Source organism: Nannobrachium achirus, assembly GCF_963921795.1.
Source record: "Nannobrachium achirus genome assembly, chromosome: 24".
Lineage (NCBI taxonomy): Eukaryota > Metazoa > Chordata > Actinopteri > Myctophiformes > Myctophidae > Nannobrachium > Nannobrachium achirus.
In genome coordinates this window covers 12,959,360-12,981,302 of record NC_137831.1, presented here as the reverse complement: position 1 = coordinate 12,981,302, position 21,943 = coordinate 12,959,360, and the positions used below count along the sequence as shown (strand labels likewise).

General features: G+C 43.9%; 2 protein-coding genes across 2 annotated transcripts; both read right to left on the bottom strand.

The window, feature by feature from the left end:
- Nucleotides 1-11,033: 11,033 nt before the first annotated feature.
- Nucleotides 11,034-12,608, bottom strand: LOC308280093 (signal peptide peptidase-like 2A; the record flags this gene model as incomplete). The annotated part of the gene is made up of 1 exon (XM_080720355.1): nucleotides 11,034-12,608. One exon carries the CDS (start codon nucleotides 12,606-12,608, stop codon nucleotides 11,034-11,036), a length of 1,575 nt encoding a protein of 524 aa, XP_080576481.1.
- A 6,055-nt stretch (nucleotides 12,609-18,663) lies between these two features.
- LOC308280092 (putative E3 ubiquitin-protein ligase UBR7) lies at nucleotides 18,664-19,923 on the bottom strand (the record flags this gene model as incomplete). The annotated part of the gene is made up of 1 exon (XM_080720354.1): nucleotides 18,664-19,923. One exon carries the CDS (start codon nucleotides 19,921-19,923, stop codon nucleotides 18,664-18,666), a length of 1,260 nt encoding a protein of 419 aa, XP_080576480.1.
- Nucleotides 19,924-21,943: the final 2,020 nt, after the last annotated feature.

The following is a 21,943-nucleotide window of genomic DNA, read 5'->3' as shown; positions in this document are numbered from 1 at the left end:
TTACTTCTTTAATTGTTTATTAAAGCGGGTTTTACGAGCAAAAGGAAACCTATATTTCCCATGAATAAAAGCTCTGCTAAGACCGCATGACAAGCATGTCAAAGGCATGTAACCCTGGAGGGAAAATGTTTTGCTGCACCAAATAGCCAACTGGGACACAAATGAGCTTGCAGCGTTCAAAATGTCTCTGCTGTCAGATGTCAGTTTATTTCATGATGTGAGAAAAGCAGGGACATGGTGGGCCCCTGATTCAGCCCGGGAAAAAGAGTTGGAGAGGACCTCATTGCGCGCTATAGAGAGAGATCTCTCTCTATAGCGCTGCTGCTACTCAAAGATTTGCCATTTCAGATCATGACAAGCCAGTGGGCCAATTACATGAGTTATATTTTGTCGTTGTCGGGTGGAAACCTTGTATGTCCAAAACTATTTGTTTTGTATTTATCATTTTAAAAATGATTTAAACTAGTGAAAACAGCCGGTCTACAAGCACACAACGCCTCACACCGCGAGGCGTTGTGTGCTTGTAGATCTGCTGTTTTCACTATTTTTGTGCGACGGCCTTGTATGATGAAGCAGGGCTTTGCTTTGCAAAGACATCTACACATTTGAAGCTTGGAGATACGAGGTTTCTGCCGGACAGTGACGATTTACTTTGTTGGCCACCCAGCCCCCAAAATGGAACGAAGGCCGACATTTTATTTTAATTTTTTTCTTAATAGCCGGCCTGAACCGGCCATTCGGGAGTTGTCCCGCTTTTCCCAATGGCCAGCACGTCCCTGGAGAAAAGTATGGCATGTAAACAGTCAAATGTTATGAGTGTTATTCAATAGGCCTACTTAAAGTCAGCATTAACACATTCAGTGCCACCTTTTCACCACTAGAGGGCGCCCAATGGCCATAGAATCCACCATAGACAAGCGTTGTATATGCACAAGCCGTGCGCAGCCATGACGTGCCTGAACACTTTCCTTTGTGTCATGAACAGGGACAGGATGAAGTTAGCTTGAAGTTAGCCATTGGCTACCAAGCATTTTAGAAGCCCTATTTTCGGCGATTTAGCCATGATTAAACCTTGCACACCTCATGGATATGCATGGAACAGAGAAAATGAGCTCTAAAGATCCTGGATTGCATTGGAGTGGATGGTAAATATCGGCGCGGGCCGTGTAAACAGATGTTTTATTTTTTTTTAAAGCCGATCTAGTTCGGGATCGGCACCCTGATAAGGTCCAAATAAAGCCGAACTAGTTCGGGATTGGCACAGTAAATACTGCAGATTTGACAGTGCTCATAATACCATACAGTACACATTTGCACATTTTGTGCATTTGCCTGTCCATTTCATGAATTGTTTGACTAATGATTACCTTTAGTAATTTCACTGACTTAATTAAAGCTTTGTCGTTTTTGTTATAGTTGTAAAACTGAACAAGTTATGTCACAACAATCTACAGAATTAATACACTTATACATGTATATTATTCTATTTTGCTTCATAATATGTTACAATTATTATATACTGTAATTATCTTCTCATTTATCAACAACACTGTTGAGGAGGCTAGATTACACTGGCTGCAATGTCGTTGCTGTATTGTAATAAATAAAACAATGATAGCAATAAAAAGATGAAACAAGAAATCACCACCTCAGTATTGGATTTTGATAAAGACGTTCTCCTCTGTAATTGAAAAGTTCAAGTAAAGCCAATAATCCAGTCCTGAATGATCTCGCAGGAGGCTTGATAACTACAAATAACTGAGGAACAAAGCACATTAAATCACAGTGTTATTGACTCTGTGAGGAAGTGAAAGAATTAATTATTTTTTAAAGTGGAAATATACATCAGATAGGAGCCGTGTGAGGAAAAAAAGCAAGCTTATTCACAAAAAGTGAATGACAATGTATAGGCCTACACTACAGTAGAAAATACAACATTTCTTCCATTTGGACTTAATACTTAATACTACTGCACATTGACCAAACAGATCAATTACAGTCTCTGTCAGATCAAGATCTGAGAGGACAATTTCATCAATTGTGTTTGTCATGCGGCAGCCCCATAGTAGGCTATAGTATACATAGCTGACTGCTTTCTGTAACATGCAAGGACTGCAATAGTTTCTTAACCATCTGGGTTGTTTTGTGTTAACATTTCTCTCAAGTCTTAATTTAAACAAAAGAAAAAAAAGAAAGAAAATGCATTGGCCAGCACTGTATATACCTGTGCACGGACTGTTGGTGTTCTTTTTGGAGAATGGAGGAATAAATATTTTTTGAGCCTTGGCCGAGGGTTAGGGTTAAGGTTTAGGCATAGTTTTACTAAGGTTAGGGTTAGGGTCTGTAACAATGGTCTGTATGAGTATTGTAAAGGTTAAAGAAAGACACAGATTGTAACAAATGTGTTTATTGAAGTGCAGGGGCAGGCCATTGGTGATGCTGAACTGTCTGTAGATTTCACACTGAATGTGTAGACTTGCCGGTCCCATTATACACCTACAAATGAACAGATAAAACACATTAGTTCTGGGAGTCAACAGGAGTCGTATACTTTTGAATTGACAAGTAAAATGGCAACATGTGTGAAGGGAATGTAAAGCTGTGATGTGTAAACTTACCTCTGTCTGTTCTCCTCATAGGTTCTCCTCCTCCCAGGGTGGTGTTCGGGCAAAAGGGTTCCCTCTGGGAACATTCACCCTATTTAGTAGTCCTGGTTAGGGTGAAGCCAAGTGGGAAGTAAATAGAGGGGAGATTGAGGATGATTCGTATGCATTTAATAATGTATGGTGGGTGTACATATTTAGTGGTCTTAGTGGTAACTGGAAATATGAATTAAAGGAGCATAGGAGTAAGCACCACACTGGAGTAAATTTGTATTGTGTTTTACAGGGGTGGGAATATTTTGGAGGTACCTGGGATATGGTATGGGCCAGTCAGGTAATAGGTACCCACCATATAAAAAGGAGTCAGTCTGTGTATGCGAGATGAGATGACAGGTTGCAGATGAGACTGTCGAAAAAAGTTGTAAAAATCTGTCTGACCAGTCACTCTCGATACTTTTCCTCCTCTGCTGGGAAGCTCCCAGTGTCAATGGCACCAACCAGCCTCATTCTCTTGGCTGCCATGTTCTCACTTAAGGCGCGTCCACACAGTACGAGCTGTAAGAGTGGAACTCCGCTGCCTATTGCAGCATTACTGCCGTACCTTTGAACTTTGACACTTGAGCGGCTAATAGAGACACACAGGCGCCTACAAATTCACGCACACAATTGAAACAGCGGCCCCACTTCGGGTAAGGATGAACGGTGAACTGCAGCTGCCAATGCAATCCCAATGAGAGGAATTGTGAAATATCATAATTTCAGTGGTTGAATACTGAGGCAATAGCGATTTTTTTTGTGTTCTAATAAAGTGTCCCATGAGTTTAATTTTGCCTTTTTAAAGTGGCATATCTGTCATCTTGATACACTAACTACAATATACTTTAATATACTTCATCTGTGAGCAGGCCCGGATTTATATGACATGAGGCCCCTGGGCAAGGGGAAATAAAGAGGCCCTCGTGCGCGCGCAAAAATTCCACCTCCGGTCCACCTGACCACCGTGACCTCACCTCCGGACCGGCCCGTGCATAATCTGACTGTGCATTGGCTCATTGGAAGGGTCTAAAGCGGATACATGCCTACTAAATTTTTTGGGGTAAAAAAAAAAAGTTTTTTTTTTGAGGCCCCCCTCCCCTGAGGCCCCCGGGCGCGTGCCCACCCTTGCCCAATGGTAAGTCCGGCCCTGTCTGTGAGTCAAAAGTGCTAGCATTGGAAATCTTAAGTTTAGGTGGTCGCATGGTACACACGTCATGGACGTATCCCTTGAGGTTTTCAATACCCAGATACGCTCGTCTCTCATGTATAATTAGGCTGTTTATTTTTGGAAAATGATCGCATCTCACTTCTTCCAAACGGAGTCTTGCAGGTTATTTTTGGATTAATACTAACCTGGAGAATTCACTCTGTAGTTGAAAAAGTCGGGATCTTCAAAGTCGGCGCTCATAAATGCACAGCAGTAAAGACAGTGATGTCACTGAAAAGCGACAGGTTCTGTGTCTGCCGTTTCCCCTCTTCTCTGTTAACATTATGGGTAACTCATTCAAGTGGCAAATTAAACGTGAAACACATCATGTATTTAGCAAACAAGAAGATATGTTGGCAGAGTCAGGCCATACATTTGTAAACATATTTTTATTTAAATCAATATAGTCTTCGGTTCATGTAGGATTATTTTAATATTAGGCTAACCACAGTTGAATTGAAATGACTTTCTATGGGCTGGCTTGCAGTTCACCGTTCTCCCTTACCCGAAGAGGGGCCGCTGTTTCAATTATGGGCGTGAATTTGTGTGTCTCTATGGGAGTGTCAACGAAGTGCTGTTCTTCCGGCATTTAGGTCTGTCCCATTGGTCAGCGCCTATGACACGGGAACCTGCTTCGGTCATCGTCCTAACGCCACATACGGGTTATTCCCTTCACATGGCAGTGGATGGGGGTCATGCTGCTTAGCCTGGCGTTGCTCATACTAATTCCTCACTGCGTGTCGGATATTAGTCTGGACTCGGGAGCAGAATCATTAAAAAAATGTTAAGTTGACTTGCTCGCCAACCCCGAGTTTCCCGAGTTTGTATTGGTACTAGTGCTGTGCCAACACCGAGTTTCCCGAGTTTGGGCCGTTTTTGAAAAAAAAAAAAAAAAAAAATTCAATTTTTTTTTTTCAAAAAATTTTTTTTCAAATTTTTTTTTTGGACCTCCAGAAATGTATTAGGCATGATCGCGATCGCGAAATTGCATGTTTAACCCCCATACCAACCCATTCTTTCAAACATGGCAGCCATGTTTGTTTACATCTGAAGAAAACATAATGGCTGATAAATCATGAATGCCTGAACGGATTTCCAAGCGGATTTTTTTGTTTGAAAGCTGTGAACAGCATCTACACACGTGGTGCATCATCTAGGCATGGGCGTGCACTTTTTACACACTTGCACAATTACATGGAAGTCTATGGTAACCATGGCAACGCGAGACATTGAAGAGAAAAAATCATTGCAACATAAGTGTTAATTGCTCCCTCTGAACTTCAAAGGGCTTGTGAGCTGCTGTAATTGATTGAGCCATACAAGTGTCAATAGCTCGTTAGTCACTGATAGGGTTACCAACCGTCCCGTAAAATACGGGATCGTCCCGCTTTTGGAAACTAAAAGACGTGTCCCGTATTGAACTGAAACGGGACGCTCTTCGTCCCGTATTTGAAGGTTTGGGGATAAATATGAATGACGGGATGATTTAATTGAGAAATGACAGCGATTCTGCCTGTCAATGAGCTTCCACTGTGCTCTCCTCTGAGACAAGTGCTGCATCCCATTGCTGTGAGGGGCGCTGCACTGTTTGTAAGCAGCCCATTGGCTACAGTGTTGCTAAGACACAGTCTCCGCCAATCCAATCCCTTCCCATGGGCTCTAGGTTCAGTCCATAAGTTGCCTGCGCGAGACGATACAAGTGCATGCGAGCGCGAGCATACGACAGTGCTCGGCTCAGAACATTGTTTAATGTCTTATAAAAACGTGTTACAGAAGATTGTGTACAAACAGATTAGACATGAATCCATGATAGGTGATAGCCTAAACAACAAGGTGAAAAAGCAGGCAAGCAAGCAGAAAATAAGCCATGGATTGTATTTCTGGGAGTCTTGTCCTGCCAACTAAAGCGACCCCAGACCATCCCCAGACTGGCTGGTATGTGAAATAACATAAGCATGCGTTGATTTTGTTTTTACAACCTAAAGGTTGTTACTGTATGCCATTCCAATATGATTAAACTAGTGTTGGGTAACCAGAGAGTGGGCACATAAGAACCAGGTAGACCCGTTTTGGGAGAAATAATATATTTAGGAAATGGCCCAAAGACACCCGAAATGATATTGTGAAAGGAAAAATATGATTTAATATAGGAAAATACTCGTTTTAGCCAACTTTATAACCGAAAATACACGATTTTTCAGCGTCGCCTTTGGCGACGCTACTTTCCTCATAAATATAATGAGGTGTCCCGTATTTGAAACTCTGGGAGTTGGTAACCCTAGTCACTGAAAGCATCAAAGACTACAATCTGTTTGATGTCTGTAATAAGAGTGGAGGGGGGAATGTGTTTGAATACACACAGACTCACCTGATTGGCTGAATGGTTTTGAACCAGGCCACCTCCCACCACGTGCCCCAAGCCTACAGCCCTGATTGGCTCGCCCTTTCTGAGGGCTGGTGGAAAAAGCTTATTTAATGTGAAGGGCCAGACTACACAACACCACCACTACCAACAGGGGGTGGTGTTGTGCAGTCTGGTTTATTAACCAGGCTACTTTCTGCTTGTATCGTACTGTGTGGACGCACCCTGCCCTCACTGGTACCCCCCCCATACAGATGCGTGTTGGCTGGTTAACATGTTCATCCTGGGCACGTAGCGATATTACAACGTCCCATTAGTCCGACGCTGCTGAATGCTAAGGTGAATGCTAACCTGGTAAACCCCAACCCTACTAAGGGCTCGTCCCAGATCGAAGCGCTCCATCTCTCTAGCCATGGGTTCCAAAGTTTGACCCTGCGGCCATCACTTACACAATTTATGAAGTCAAGTAGAAGACGGCTCAGGGTAGGAATCTTGTTTTTTATTCTACTTCTTCTTCTTTCTTTGCTGCTGCTGCTTGTGTTGTATTCTGTTTGCATACTAATGTGATTCAAGCTGTTGTACTATTGCTGTCATTTTGGGACCAAATGGCCAGTTGGCAATGAAACATTGTCAGTGACTGTTTATTCTGGCTCTGGAATTGAATGCTGATGCGTGCAGTTATAGGATTAGGGCTAGTCATGTTGTTTTGTTGCTGAAGGCAGTTGTAAGAAAGGAAGGGGAAAAAAAGCTATGTAATGCTAATGTCCTTTTTAGTTCAAGCTAGAGGTTTTGGGCTTTGAACATAACAACCATCAATTCCAAACGTACATTTGGAATTGATATGGATGTAGTGTTTTGGCTGCCTTTGAAGGTTGTGACAGGGCGGCTGTATTGGTTCATGACTGGCTTGGTGGCATGTCGATGTAGGCCTATTCCTCATATTCCTTCCTTCCTTCCTTCCTTCCTTCCTTCCTTCCTTCCTTCCTTCCTTCCTTCCCTCTCTCTCGCTCTTTCTCTCAGGTGTTTTGTTTTTTATTCCTTTTCTTTTTTGAGGCTGCTTGTGTTGAATGCTGCACGTACAAATGTGATCAAGCTGTTGCTCTATTGCCACATTGTGTGGTATGATGTGTGTACTAATGTGCTTCAAGCTGTTATTCTATCGCTGTCATAATGTGTTTTACTGGTGTGATTCAAAGCTGCTTTGCTCTATTTTCAGTCAGTGAGTGGGTGACAATGAGTTTCTGGCACTGGAATTGAAGGCTGATGTGAATCTACAGTACGACTATGAGTTGCATTATTTTTCTTTTTACGGTAGTGAGCTGTAACAGGGAATAGTCCTGTATATGCCAGTGTTTGCCCTTGGATGTAGTTGTAACAGCAGAGCATCTCATGGGCCTGAACATTTAGGTAACTCATGTTTGACCAAAATCGGACTATACTGACTAGATCCTCACCCATCCTCTCACCCGTCCATAAGGGATCCTTACCCGTCTAAATCTCGGGCCGCTCAAGTCTCTCAGATTAGGGTAAATTGGATCAATACCCATATGCAGCCTTATACTGTATATGCCTCGATATTATGATGACACTGATTGCCCCTCTCTGATTGGCTACGACATACACAGCCCGTGGCCCGTGATTGGCTACGGTTATAAACACAGATAGACAGGATTTCTATAGAATTTATAGTAGTTTTTGAGCTCTCCTGTAAAGTGTGAGGTGACTGGCGGCTCACATCCAATATACCTCCCATTCTCCCATTTCTGGGAGAATTCTTCTAACAATGTTTTCTTTCCATTTACAGCCCCTTTGTGGGGCTCAAATGATGGTTCAAACCACTGGTTAAAGAAGCAATATTCCCTTGAGCAGACCTGGGCATTGTGCGGCCCAGGGGCCGTATGCGGCCCTTTGGTTCACTCTGACCGGCCCTTGTAGGGTTAATGGCAAATTACAAAATAAACACATTTTCTACACCTCCTGCATGGACTAAAGCTGCATTTCTTTTATTTTAAAGTTTTTTTTGTTCACGTACATATGGACGCAATGCGTACATCAGCACGTGTGTGTGATCATTGGAGTGTTGTCTCAATAACAAGCAGGTGGTCAGACTGGTCAACTAAAATTATTGGACTGCTAAGTATTTATTTACTGAAGTTGGAGGTAAAACTGCGTGTTTAGTTTGCGGGGAGCACTGCCTTTTGGCCCTGCCCTCCACATTATTTTCTGTTGTCCATGTGGCCCCATGGAAAAAATAATTGCCCATCCCTGCTCTTGAGGGTCCACTTTAAGGGGATTTATACTATTGTTTAATAATGGTAGATACTTGATACTACTGTATGTGCAACTAAGTTGGCTCATGACTGCTCAAATGAATTGCTATTTGTTGTCATAGTGTAGAATGTCCCGTTTCACGAGTTTTCAAATGTGTAAAATGTCCTGTCAAATTAAAATGATGTGGTACAACAACCACCCTGAAGCAATAATTCATTATTGCCTGATAACGTGTAATGAGAGTCAAGAGAGCCCGGCTAATGCAGCTGGGAATGCAACATCAGTCAATGAATCAACTCGCTTGATTATGACAACGTGTAAACAAACATATCTGTGATTGATTCCAAGCCTCGGCAAGTTCACATTTCGTCACTGTCGGGCAGAAACCTTGTATCTCCAAGTTTCAAATGTGTACCTTTTTTTGGTAAAGTAAAGCCCTGCTTCATACAAGAGTGTCGCACAAGAGTAGTGAAAATGGGACCGTACCTACTGTATGTTCCCCAGGTTCTATGTTCCCCAGGTTCTATGTTCCCCACTTATCACCTAAACCTAACCTAAAACTGACGCTGGGGAACGATAACCTGGTGAAATGATAAACTGCCGACGCTGGTGAATGTTAACCTGGCGAATGTTAACATGGGAAGTGGGGAACACAGAACCTGGGAAACATACCCACTGAGCATTTTGAGGTTTATTAGTTGCCTAATAGTGGTGTTTTTATCTTCTACACCACGCGTTGAAAATCAGTGTTGTAAAGGTCTAGATTTGCAATTTTTTGCTAGTTGTTTAGTCGGCTATATTTACACGGGTTGCTACACTAGACCACTATTAGTCGGATAGAAAAAGTCTACATTTCGCCGTTAGCGGCCGTCGAAAGTAGTGAAAAGTAGGGCAACGGTGAGATTCGATCCAGGGATCTCTGGCACTCAAGTCGGTGACGCTATCCACTCGGCCATCAATGCCGATATATTAGTATAGACTTTCTGGCCGTATTAAAAGGTGACATTGCCCACCTGTGTTCATTTTAGGGTAGTGCACATTGTTGAGGAAACTAAATGTATTGGGCGCCTAATAAGCCTATAGCGATTACAATTATTTTGTTTTGGAGCAACTAGTGATGCTGCAGTTTAGCACCTAGGAGCTAACAGCCTTAGCGTGTGTGTGTGTGTGTGTGTGTGTGTGTGTGTGTGTGTGTGTGTGTGTGTGTGTGTGTGTGTGTGTGTGTGTGTGTGTGTGTGTGTGTGCGGCCGCTGCGGCGCCGCGGCTGTGTTTGACTGTGTGTGTTGCTGTCAGAAATGTAATTCAGAGTAGCATGCTGTCTGGACGTTTCCACTTTACAGTGAGTGACTACACACAATCACGGTAATTAATTAACACTCTACCGGCTTACCGCGCCTTAGTACCAAGGATAACTTTTACATGGTCTAAAGATAGTCGTTGAAATGCTGTATTTAAAACGACTACACCCAGACCGTCCAGACGTATACCTTATAGTGATGAATGGCTATTTTACACCAATATTTGGCTATCAGTTCTGCAACGTGCAGTTGTTTTTTAAATAAATATTTATTAAAACAGGGATTAACTTCAATTGTCTAAATTCTGTCTAAATATAAACGTAGATACGCCGACTATACTTAGTCGGCTAAATCTCGGCTAGATCTAAACTATACTTAATAATGATCAACGGATATTATAATTATGTTAGTCCAATATTAGGAGATCAGTTAAGCACCTTACTGTTGTTTTTTTAATAAATAGTTATCGAATTATGGAATAAATTGCAAAGTATATTTTCGGTGTGAATATAACCGGATTCTAGCTGGTTGAAATGATGGCTAAAAAATAACTAGTCGTGTAATATCCGACTATTGCTCAGTGGGTAGAATCTGGGGAACGTAGGGAGGACCCCGTGAAAATACGTAGCAGATCTACAAGCACAGGACGTTTCGCGGTGCGAGGCGTTGTGTGCTTGTAGATCTGCTATTTTCACTATTTGAAATCTTTTTTTAAATAACAAAAAAGGGAAGGTTTTGGACATACTGTACAAGGTTTCCACCCGACAACGACGATTTGTTGACTGTCGTATCAGGTTTCTTGGGAGCGCCAGTGTGAGTCGAGGGCTGCCTCTGTGTACACTCTGTAACATTGCCTACTGTATCTGCAAACATGCATGTAACATTAATTATAATATGGCCGATACATTAATTTGTTGGCCGGTAAAATATAATCCTGCTGGCCACCTTGCCGGCCCCCAAATGGGGGAAAACCTGATCTCCATATATGGCCATATCAGTTGGATTACTGCTGCAACATAACTCTAGACATGAGCAAATCTAACCTTCTTTAAAAGAATTTCGAAAAAAAAGAGAGAAAATAGCAGATCTAGAGGCTTGTCAGCACTTGTAGCTTTGTAGTTATTCATTCACAATGTACTTTTGTATGTTTGGGTCCCGGCATGACACCAAATATATCTTCGCTGAAAAGGTTTGGGAACCCCTGATCTAGACAGCCGATGGTTCCTTGCTGATCAGTCAAACTCACTGCATGTTTCTCATAAAATGGAGGTTTGGTCAATTCTACCCTCATAGACGGCTCCCGCCCAGAACTGCTTCATCTCGCCCCGGTGCCACGCTACCAGGGCAGAGGCCATCAAGGTGAAGGGCACTAGGTAGAGCAGGGCCGGCTGGCCCATTCCTGTCAACTGCATCGCGGCGAAGGTCACCACCATCCCCAGGACGTAGGCGATACAGCAGGAGACGAAGTAGATCTTCCTGGAGTTGTTGATCCACACATCAAACCTGCTGCAGTAAGCCACCAGCAAGCCTGGTACCAAGATGTCTCCATAGCCCAGCATGGAGAACTGCGTCAAACCGCACAGGTTCTGAGCCCTTGCTGGGAATCGTGGGACTAGCATCAATAGAGGCAGCTTCTCAGAGGGTGCCTGCACTGCCTGGGGTTCAGCAGGGACCCACACCATATCATCGTCCCTCCTTTTTAGTGATGCACCCGGGCCCGAGGCAATCTGCGCCATTATGCTCAATCCATTCTCAGTGAAGTACGGAGTGATGAAGACGAAAAATACGTCGTATACGAGCAGGAGGCCGAGCAGAATGACACAGATCTTGAAGCTGGGCAGTGAGAAGGTCTTCATGAAGTACAAACAGAAGGCGATGGCGAGGAAATCCTGCAAGACCCAGATCCACTGTTCCTCATTCCTGTAGACTGCCCAGACCACTGCTGTGCTGATGCACGCTGCGGCCAATATGAGTGACGGCACAGAGAAGGTACAATTCCGTTTGGAGAACCGCATACTGCCACAGCCTATCTTGTCCATCACAGCATCCATACAGCAATACAGTGCGTGAGCAGAGCCCACGCAGAATATGGCAATATAGAGGTACACGAGGACATTGTAGAAGAAGTACGTAAGGACAAGCGTACAGCACATCACGGCCACAAAGATGGTCACTGTGAGCGGCGAGTCCAGGCACAGACGGATGTCGTCTTCTTTGTTTTCGCCCCGTCCTCTGCCGGACGCACGAATGCTCAACAGTTCTCTCTCACACTCCCCAGACCAGTAACCGCCCAAGACCACTGTGACAGTGGCAATCAGTAGCAGGAGAATACTAGAGTCAAATGGAGAAGGCTGTGGTGCATATAGTTTCGCTTGCATTTGCGTACCAAACACCCGCTGTGCGTCGAGCATGTCTCGGTACCTCATGAGAGCCACAGGAATACGGATCTTCTCATACGCTGACCTCTCAATCGCTGAAGGAGGGATCAACGTGTCTGTGCTGGCAATGAGCAGAGCAGATGCCCCAAGATCTTGGGCAATTTGACCCTTCTGACTGAATGGACAGAAGCCTCTTCTCACCACTAGGGCCTTGTCTCTTGTCGGCTCTGGACTGACCAGGGCATCACACAGCAGGGTCGATATCATGTTCATCAGTGGACTCTGTGAAGCACTCTCAAGAGTTTCTGGCAAGGGGCTCCACGTGGAATTGTACACAAGGCAGTATTCTTTGCTAGAGACACCATTGGAAATGTGCAATATTCCCAGTTGGCAGTTTATCAGCGATGAAAAGAAAATAACCGATAACACAATGATCCAAAGTATTTTTGCCATATTGATATTGGTAAGATTCGCAACTCAAAAGGTCTCGCATTAATCGTAGTACTCTTCCTTAATTCGCTGCATTAACTCATACCTTCCTCAATGTTCCTTATTTCAATCTAAATTACATAGTTGTGATGATGACATACATCATAGATACGTATGTCATAGATATGTCATATGATAGATGTCATAGATATGTCATAGATGACCGACGTCAAAGATGATTAACATCACCAGTGGCCACAAGAAGTCAGCTATTCAAATGTCGTCGTTAGAGTTAGCTGACAGGGTTGGGTTCTGTGAGGGAGGCAAAAAAGAAACTAGACTGCACTCTGTCGAGGTGACAACTTGCGCTTTGTGCACTTGTGACCATATATGGCCTACTTGTGCGCCAGCAGAGCGTGCAAGTACTGAGATTGGTGCTGTATGTGGGTGGGCAATTTGGCACTCTGCTGAGGTGCCAACTTGTGCCTTGTATATGTACTGTATATATATATATATTCAAATTGACTTAAGGGAGGACCGGTCGGGCACTGGCCTGCTAGCGGGCGGGCACACCTCTGATGTCATCATAGCCACGCCCAAATATGGAGTGTCTTGTCTAAGTATTGGCATACAATACATACACTTGAAGACTGGCCTGGCCATCTGCACTTGGACTGATTGATGGGTTAAGCATAAACATTATGCAGTCCACGTACACGTACACATGAGCACAGCACACATGAGCACGAGGGCATGTGCATGTTCCCAGCGTACCAAGTGCCTGTCCTATTTCAGTGCTGTTGCTGCTGTTGAGACATCCATTAAGGTGGCCATAATGACCGTAAACGTGCACACACACACGCACATGCAACAAATACCAACTCACACACACACACACAGTGGCACCGTTCTCCCAAGCAGCCACCTACGGAGTGACAGAGCTTACGTGACAATGTTTACTAAAGAGTCTGGCTGCTAGAGGTGGTCGTGTAATTGATCAAGGTTGGCAAAGCGCGCTGTGCAGCTAATGAATCAAGACAATGGGCCGAGGGTTTAATTACGTCTTCAAGAAGGGAATCATTAGAGGAGTTCATCTGGGGTATAGACGAACTCTCCAAACGGGTCCCAGCCGGGTCGTATGATAAGGACCTTTATCAATCGGGTCTAATCTCTGACCATTACTTATGTGTGGTGGTGCTGTGGGCCGTCCCCTTCGAGATCCCCGGGTGGCCGGAATTCAGGCTAGCTATGAAAGAATTACACAGGCTTTTGCCAATTGGTCATGGGTCTTTGCAAGCCGGCTAAAAACACAAACACAAGCGGCTGGACTCGAGGTTGGCGCGAGAGCCTCCATCTTTCAAATGGATAGTCGCATATGGACGCGATGGTTTGACTGAGTATGGTCAAATAACTGAGTTTGTTATGAGCTGGCGTGCCTGTGTTCCCCTTTCATGCCCCTCCTTGCTAACCCTCCTTAGTGTCATTATCTTGTGTTATTGGTGTGTCGGCTGGAGCCGTACCTGACTCTGCGGGATTGATACTACTTGGTGGCTTAGCTCAAATTGCTGTCGGTTTAGGCGACATCCCTCATGGTAGATTGATTATGGTTGTGGCTTATCTGAGCCTGTTAAGCATGTGCTGAGACTCCCATCAGGCACAGATCAAATAGCATTGGCAAATTATTGCCTAACGTTAGCTTTATTGCTAAGACTGCCACTTCCCCCACATAATCTTTTGGCATTGAAAACAGATACAGTATATTTGCTAATAGCGTCTGATGCTTGCATGGACTGTAGGGAAACTACATTTCACTACTGTGTCTCCTCAGCGCTAGTTGAGTAGCTTTAAGTTTAAGCTTCTATAGCGCATTAGCTTATGTCACCTCCTTGGAGTGTGTCTCCATTAAGTATGCATCAAGGTCATCCGGCGGGGCAATTCCATTTAAGCACCTCAGCCTCCTTGAATTGCTATGAGCTGTGGGCTGCCTGGAATCCTAAAAGCAAGCTTTAATTTAAGTTTCAACATACATATTCATAGATCCATGTCATCTATCTATCTACATACACGTATATCTATAACGGGGTGGGCAATTTTTGAATTGGAATACTGAATCCTTTTTTTGGTGCTATTTTTTAATTGGAATCCTGAAAAGTAAAATTTTCTTTTAATTTTCAAATGCATTTAGTTATATTTATGTTAACGTTATGAACTTAAAGGAAGAAGGGGCAACACAGGGAGACTTTTCTCCCAGCCTTTTTATTATTTCCACATAACTCAAAGGTATATTGATGACATACTGTACTGTAGTTCAATGTTGAAAGTGGGTGGTTCTCCCCTTTAAATAAAAATACATTTGACATAAAAAGAATATATTTTTTAATACTTCAGTCAGTTGTAATTAAGCTACTAATACAGACTGAAGTCATTAAAGCGGGTTGCCGCTGTATAAAGCGGGTTGCCGCCATGTATGATCTATAAGATTGATCGACTGATTTGTGCTTGTGTGAGCGTGCATTCTCACGTGTGTGTGTGTGTGTGTGTGTGTGTGTGTGTGTGTGTGTGTGTGTGTGTGTGTGTGTGTGTGTGTGTGTGTGTGTGTGTGTGTGTGTGTGTGTGTGTGCGTGTGTGCGTGCGTGTGTGTGTGTGTGTGTGTATGTGTTAGAAGAACATGAAAGAGAGCGTTATAAAAGGTAATAGTTTGAAGGTGACCTGCAGGCTGCAATGGTCCCAGGTCTGTATTCCTCGCTCCTCTCCTCCCCCGGGACCTGGATGTCCTGTGTCGATTCCTCACCCACTCTCGAAAGTGACTCTGCATTTGCACGTGTGTGCGCGCACGTGAGCGTGTGTTTGCGTGTGTGTGTGTTGTGTGTGTGTGTGTGTGTGTGTGTGTGTGTGTGTGTGTGTGTGTGTGTGTGTGTGTGTGTGTGTGTGTGTGTGTGTGTGTGTGTGTACTTACTAGTGCCCTTGACTGCTTAATGTCTCTCCCCCACCAAATCCCTCCTCTGCCCCAGAGGTCCATCATTCTACACATGCATACACACAAGCACACACATGCACACACTCTCTAAAGGTTGAGCGGAAGCCCTTGAGTAGACAGCTTAGTGCTCCTGGCTACATCTAATCTGTTCATTCTTTCTTTGCCTTGTCATTCAGCCTTTGGGCCTGTTGATAGAAAATAAAAAGATTCCCAGGAGTAGAAATGACAGGTAACATAGACTGAAATACACCCGGATCCAGCCTTACATTTCAGAAATTGTAGGCTGTGGATTTGAAGTCATGCGTCATAGGCAGCTGTGGTCATAGATGACTGATGTCACAGGCTGTTCATATACAGTAGGTCGTATAGAGTAGTGAAGTGTGATGTAATTTACACATCCTACCTGGTTCGCGGTTTTCTTCCCCCATTCTGAATTCCCATAGACCTTTTTCATATCGCGTCATATAAGAACTGTGTTCCAATTATAAACAATTATCTCAGCGGTTTGACAACTGATGGTGAGAAAACGCTAATGTTACTGTCGCCGAATTAGTTACATTTTCACTAGCTTTATCAAATATGAGTGACTGACTATCATAAACCACACAGAGCCACCTCGCCGACAATATATTGCAAAGACTGTTTGTTTATTTTTGGACCGCAATGCTTATATGAGACGATTTTAAGATGACTAAATGTTATTCTCCATAGAGAATTACTTCATTGGAACCGGGGGATGAGCGAGTCACGTCATGACTTCGTTAGTCTATTATGAAGTGCTGCAAAATCATCCCTCCAGGCTATGGGATATGTATGGAATGGCTTATGGGAATGATACAACTAACCAGCCACTTTAATCGCAATGCTGTGACCAGGTAGAGTGGCCATCTGATAAACATACATATTTTCCGGTGCAAGCCACCAAAATATACATGTTTTGGTAAACACCAAAATATAAAACACTAAACATGAAAGTGCCCCAAAACCTCCACATTCTTGTCCTATAGCACCTTCCATCCATTAATAAAAAGACGTATTTGTCCAAGCTACTCCAGTGTAAGTTAAATGTTGTTTGTTTACACATTATCTTTGCTTAACGTTGTTCATCTGTATTTTCAGTGTCGTAAAAAAATCACACCCAGTGTGAAGTGAGTGGTGCCTTTTACATGAGTTAATTTGATTAAGCCTCCTGCAAAGCTCGTAGAGATGCAAGTTGAAAAGATTCGATTCATTCGGGAAAGTCGCATCTCTAGAAGCTCGGCTAATGCCAACACCTGATCCTCGTGAGCGTGGACCTCAGGAACCATGCCGAGTAGAAAGAGCAGAGCACTTAGGCTGCATGCCTTTTGGAAGATCCATCTCTTTACATGTTTGGTTTCCCCATGTTTGACTTGTGTGACTGACTCTGAGTGACTGTTTCCCTTTGCATATCTAGAGAACGGTCCAACAAAAATTGTAAGAAAATGGTGTATTTACAGTGTATAGGTAGCCTTTATCCAAATTGCTTTAGAATGTGCATTACATTCACACACCGACAGCGAAAACCATGCAAGGCTTCAACCTGCTCATCTGTAGCAGTTAGGGATTCCGTGTCTTTCTCAAGGACACTTCGACACAAACACAGGGGCACCGGAGAGCTAACCGTGATGTTTCTCAGATGGGCACTCAACCTCTTGAGTCACTGCCGCAGGGCCCATTTGGTTCCACTTCCACACTCTAGAGCTATAAACCAACCTCAGTTTAGTCCAGATTTTAAAAATCAAACCTCGGTTCGAAGTGAAGCGGTGAACTTTTATTCTATGTGTTCTGGAGCTATGAACTCTGTGTTCTAGATCTATACATTCTTCCAATTCTGAATGAATTCATGATTTTATCTGGAGGGCCGAATTGTCATGTGAAGCTTGACCAATCCTCAAAGTATGGTCTCATTGGACATTTTTAATCATCCAATCATCAGACCGAGACGGACGATACACACATATTCTGGATGTACGGGACTGATAAAACCTGTTCATTCTGGACTGGAATGACCATATATGGACATGTACGGGAGACACATATTCTGGATGTACGGGACAGATAAAACCTGTTCATTCTGGACTGGAATGACCATATATGGACATGTACGGGACACACAAAGCCACTCCTTGGAAGCGGCTTTCACCGCTTGAAAAAAGAAATCACACCTGTGTGAAGTGAGAGAGGTGCTGATGATGATGATAGATCTATCATCATCACACCCACATGACATCTCATCATCATTACTTGTACACGTTCTGCTGGCGCACACGTAGGCCATACATGGTCACGAGTGCACAAGAGGCAAGTTGGCACTTCAACAGAGTGCAGTCTAGTTAGATTGACCAATCAGTAAAGGAACATGTGGTTGCGTATAATAAGTATATTTGATGGCCTGTCCATTTTGCATGGACATACACACAAAGCACCGCTAGCAGCCCTCAACAACTGTATCAATGCGAATCCTGGCTCCTCCTGTCCATATGTCGTCCTTTGGCAAGACACTGAACCCCACATTGCCTCCAATGAGTCGGTCGGTGTTAGCTTGGACCATTGGTGTGTGAATTTGGGAGGTGAGGATGCTGGCGTCGACTGTTCACCGCTTCCCCTCCAAATGTATGAATGAACTAGACTGCACTTGGTCGTGGTGCCAACTTGCTCCTTGTGCACTCGTGGCAATGTATGGCCTATTATGTGGGTGGGCAAGTTGGCACGTTGCCAACCTTGTTGTTTATATCAGGTTGCACTTGTTGGCGTCACTAAGATCGCGGCTCCTACACAGGTTAAAGGCCCTGCCACCCACCTCCACTCACCTCCACCCACTCTCACCCACCTCAGCCATTTACATCAGGTCGCACTTGTTGATGGTGACGTCACCAAGAATGCTGGTCCCTCATTGGCTAAAGGCAGTCGGAAACAGACTGCACCGGACACAGTACTTGTCTTGCACGCTCTACTTGTGCAAGTAATTACCATGGTAAAGCGATTTGAATACTTAGAAAAGCGCTATAAAAATGCAATCATTATTATTATTGTATAGAGATGTTCAGCTGTGCAGATTCAGATGCAGTGTCCAGATGTCGTTCAGCTGAAGTGGAACTGTCCTGCGTTGGAACGCCTTTGCTTTCGACTCTGCTGTTGCTCGAAGAACCGTCGAATATCATCGGGAGTCACAACATTTCCTTCCGCCACAAATCTCTGCAGGAAATCCTTCAACTCGGTCTTCATGTCGTTGTATTCATGTATCATTTCCAGCCGTTGAACTCGGTCCAGGCTGTCGAGTGCGGCCATCAGAAGGTCGTGGCCGCTGAGGGGGTCACAACCTCTCTGGTCGTCGTCCCTTCCTTTGTTCTCATAGGCCAGGACAGTGTCGGATTCGTCCAGCAGGAAACTGACTCCGGCGGCAGAGTACATCTCCTGACAGGAAGTGCAGGAGCAGAGTTTGGATCTCCAGGCAGATGGCCAGAACACGGCTCCTGATTTGGTTTCCGAACCGACGAGCCTCAGCTCCTTCAGCCTGCACGGCACCTCCCGGTGAGCTCGCTTGGACGTCGGAACACCATCTTGGTCACTCTGCTCTTTGATATGCAGGCTGGTCGAGGCCACTGCTCCGCTTTCCTTCTTTCTCTTCAGCGTCTCTTTCTTCACCTCCACCCCTCTGTTCCCTTTCTTCGCCTCACTGCAGGCCTCCTTTTTCTTCACCCCCTCCACTCTACTGTTCTCTGTCTTCGCCTCCCTCTCTTTCGCTGACCCGGGAGCCGGAAGCTCTTTGAGGTGGGCGGCGTACTTCCACAGGAACGAATGTTGGTTCATGCACCCCTCGCAGACCATCTCCCGAGTCTCCTCAGAGTCGGGAGGCAAACAGCCCAGGTGCCGCCTGTGAATCCAGTCCTCGCACATGACACATTGGATCATTTCGTCTTCCACCTGCTCCTCTGGGTCTGGATAAGGCCTCTTGCAGGTGCAGTACAACCCAAAGAAGTTGTGACTGTACTTGTTATCGCTGTTTAACATCTGCTTCTCTGGATATAGTGTGCACTCCAGATCGGAGAACCTGCCGTTCCCGCAGTCACAGCGGAAGTTTCGTTTTGTGTAAAGTTCAAAGAGGTCGTGGCCGTCGTGACATTTATAAGAGCAGGCCAGACAGATGCCTGCTGGTTCAACGTGCGCTGGCGTGCACGTGTTACACGCATACAAGGCCTGTCGCTTCACATAGCCTTGTGGATAGGAGCATCTCTCATGGTCCGATCCTCCTAAAACTGCTGAGGCTTCCTCCTCCAGCTCTTCATCGTTCTCTAAAACCTCCACCATACTAACCGTTTCTTTTGCCTCCTTCTTCGACATCACAATAATAATATATATATTAATATTATATATATATAAATATTAATTGTAATCCTCCGCAGTCTAGTGTCTTGTTCTGCAAAAATATCCATAATTTCTGTGTTTGCCAATAAATCGAGATCCCTGATGTCATCAATATGACGTTATACGACTGACGTCATACTGTACTTCTGACGTCATAGACTGGCCTCCAAGTACTGTGAAGTCTTCAACGTTTTCAGGCCAAGGACCCCTTAGCTGAGAAAGAGATGAAGCAGGGACCCCCTCTACATTGTATAAATGTGTGATGCAGATTTTCATCTATTTCATAGATAGATTCATAGACTTGTTTGACAGCACTGCCATCAGTCTGTTGGATTTGTGTTTTTAGTTAACTTGAGCATTCACTCTATTCTTGGTCTGCTCTTTTTTACCTCTACACCAAACCTATTTGCCAAAAATAGCCGATCTACAAGCTCTCAACGCCTCACAGCGCGAGGCATTGAGAGCTTGTAGATCTGCAATTTTTGGCTAAAGTTCTTTTCAGAACAGTGATGCGAGGGTTCAAGTTGTTCATTTAAAAGAATGATCCTATCACAAAGATTTGGCGGCCCCCCTGAAGTAACTCTGAGGACCCCTTAGGGGTCCCGGATCCCCTGTTGAAGACCCCTGGAAAAACAGAAAATAAAGCACAAGGAACTTTGAGAACAACTACAATATACGCTCTGCTTTCATGGCTATGTGTTGACATTTAACCCTCTAAGGCCCGCATTAAGAAATACTTGAAATAAAAAATTGAAAAAAATCAGATGGTGTTGTAGGAGTCCTATTAAGAGGAAAATGTAATGTTTTTTTAAAAAAAATGTTTTTGTAAGATTTTATAGCCATAAATCATAAATCATAAATCATGCTCTAATTTACATATGGGGGATATTTTTCACAATAATAACATATGTACATGTTCTAGACATTCTAATGATCACCAAAAAAAATAGTACAGGCATTTTACTTATGTTTTTGTGAGGTATATCTTCCATGAAAAAGTGAGATGTTGTCCGTCAAAACTCTGGAATTTCAGCGGGTGTGGATGTCAGCCCCTGTGGGGGGTATTTATATGCAAATATTGTGGCCAATGGCATTGTAATACTAAACAATAGAATCCAATGGTGGTGTTTAGGTGGTAGGGGGAGCTAAAATAAAATGATTTAAACCTTTTTTTGGATAAAATACAAACGTTGTAATATTACAACCGTGGGCCTTAGAGGGTTAACTGCATACATCGCTATTGGGGGATGCCTCCTGGTGGAGATTTGTGCTTTACTGAGTGCACCTTTCTTCTTTCAGATTGTGCCCATATTCATTCATTCACCATAGGCCTATCTACCGTACATTTGTTTGATTGTGGACGTAGGGCGATTTCTCTCCGGAGGCAGTTCGAGCACGCGGCTAATGAGCTGGTGGGACTTGCCACTTCGCAATTTCTTGGGTTTGTAAGTGTGATTGTTTCCCATGAGTATATTATCTGTGGAAGTAAACTGTGAATGCAGTCTTTCTGTTTACAGCAACAACCTGGGGATCGTAGTCTCATAGGGATTTAGAGCTGTAGACCAGCCAACCACAGTCACCCATGCATGTGCAATATTATGTATCGTGTTTTGTTTCTGTAAAATAACTGACTATTGTCTCATTGTGATTTAGACCAGTGGTTCTCAACCTGTGGGTCGGACCCCCAAGGGGGTCCCCAAATTATTTTGGGGGGTCCCCAGATGATTATCTCAATGTGCAACATTGTTTTCTCACTCAACAGTAAACAAACCAACAAAAAGTTGAAGTGTATATTGGGTATCTGCACATTTCTAAAATGACAATTTAAGGACTTTTTAATACCTCTAAAATGACAAATTAAACATTGGCCAAAATTGTCAAATATCAGAGGCAGAAATTGTGTGAATAGCCGATGCGAGGCGTTGTGAGCATGCAGATCTGCTATTTTCACAATAGAACCGTGTTATACAAAATGGAAAGCCTCAACTCATAGTGT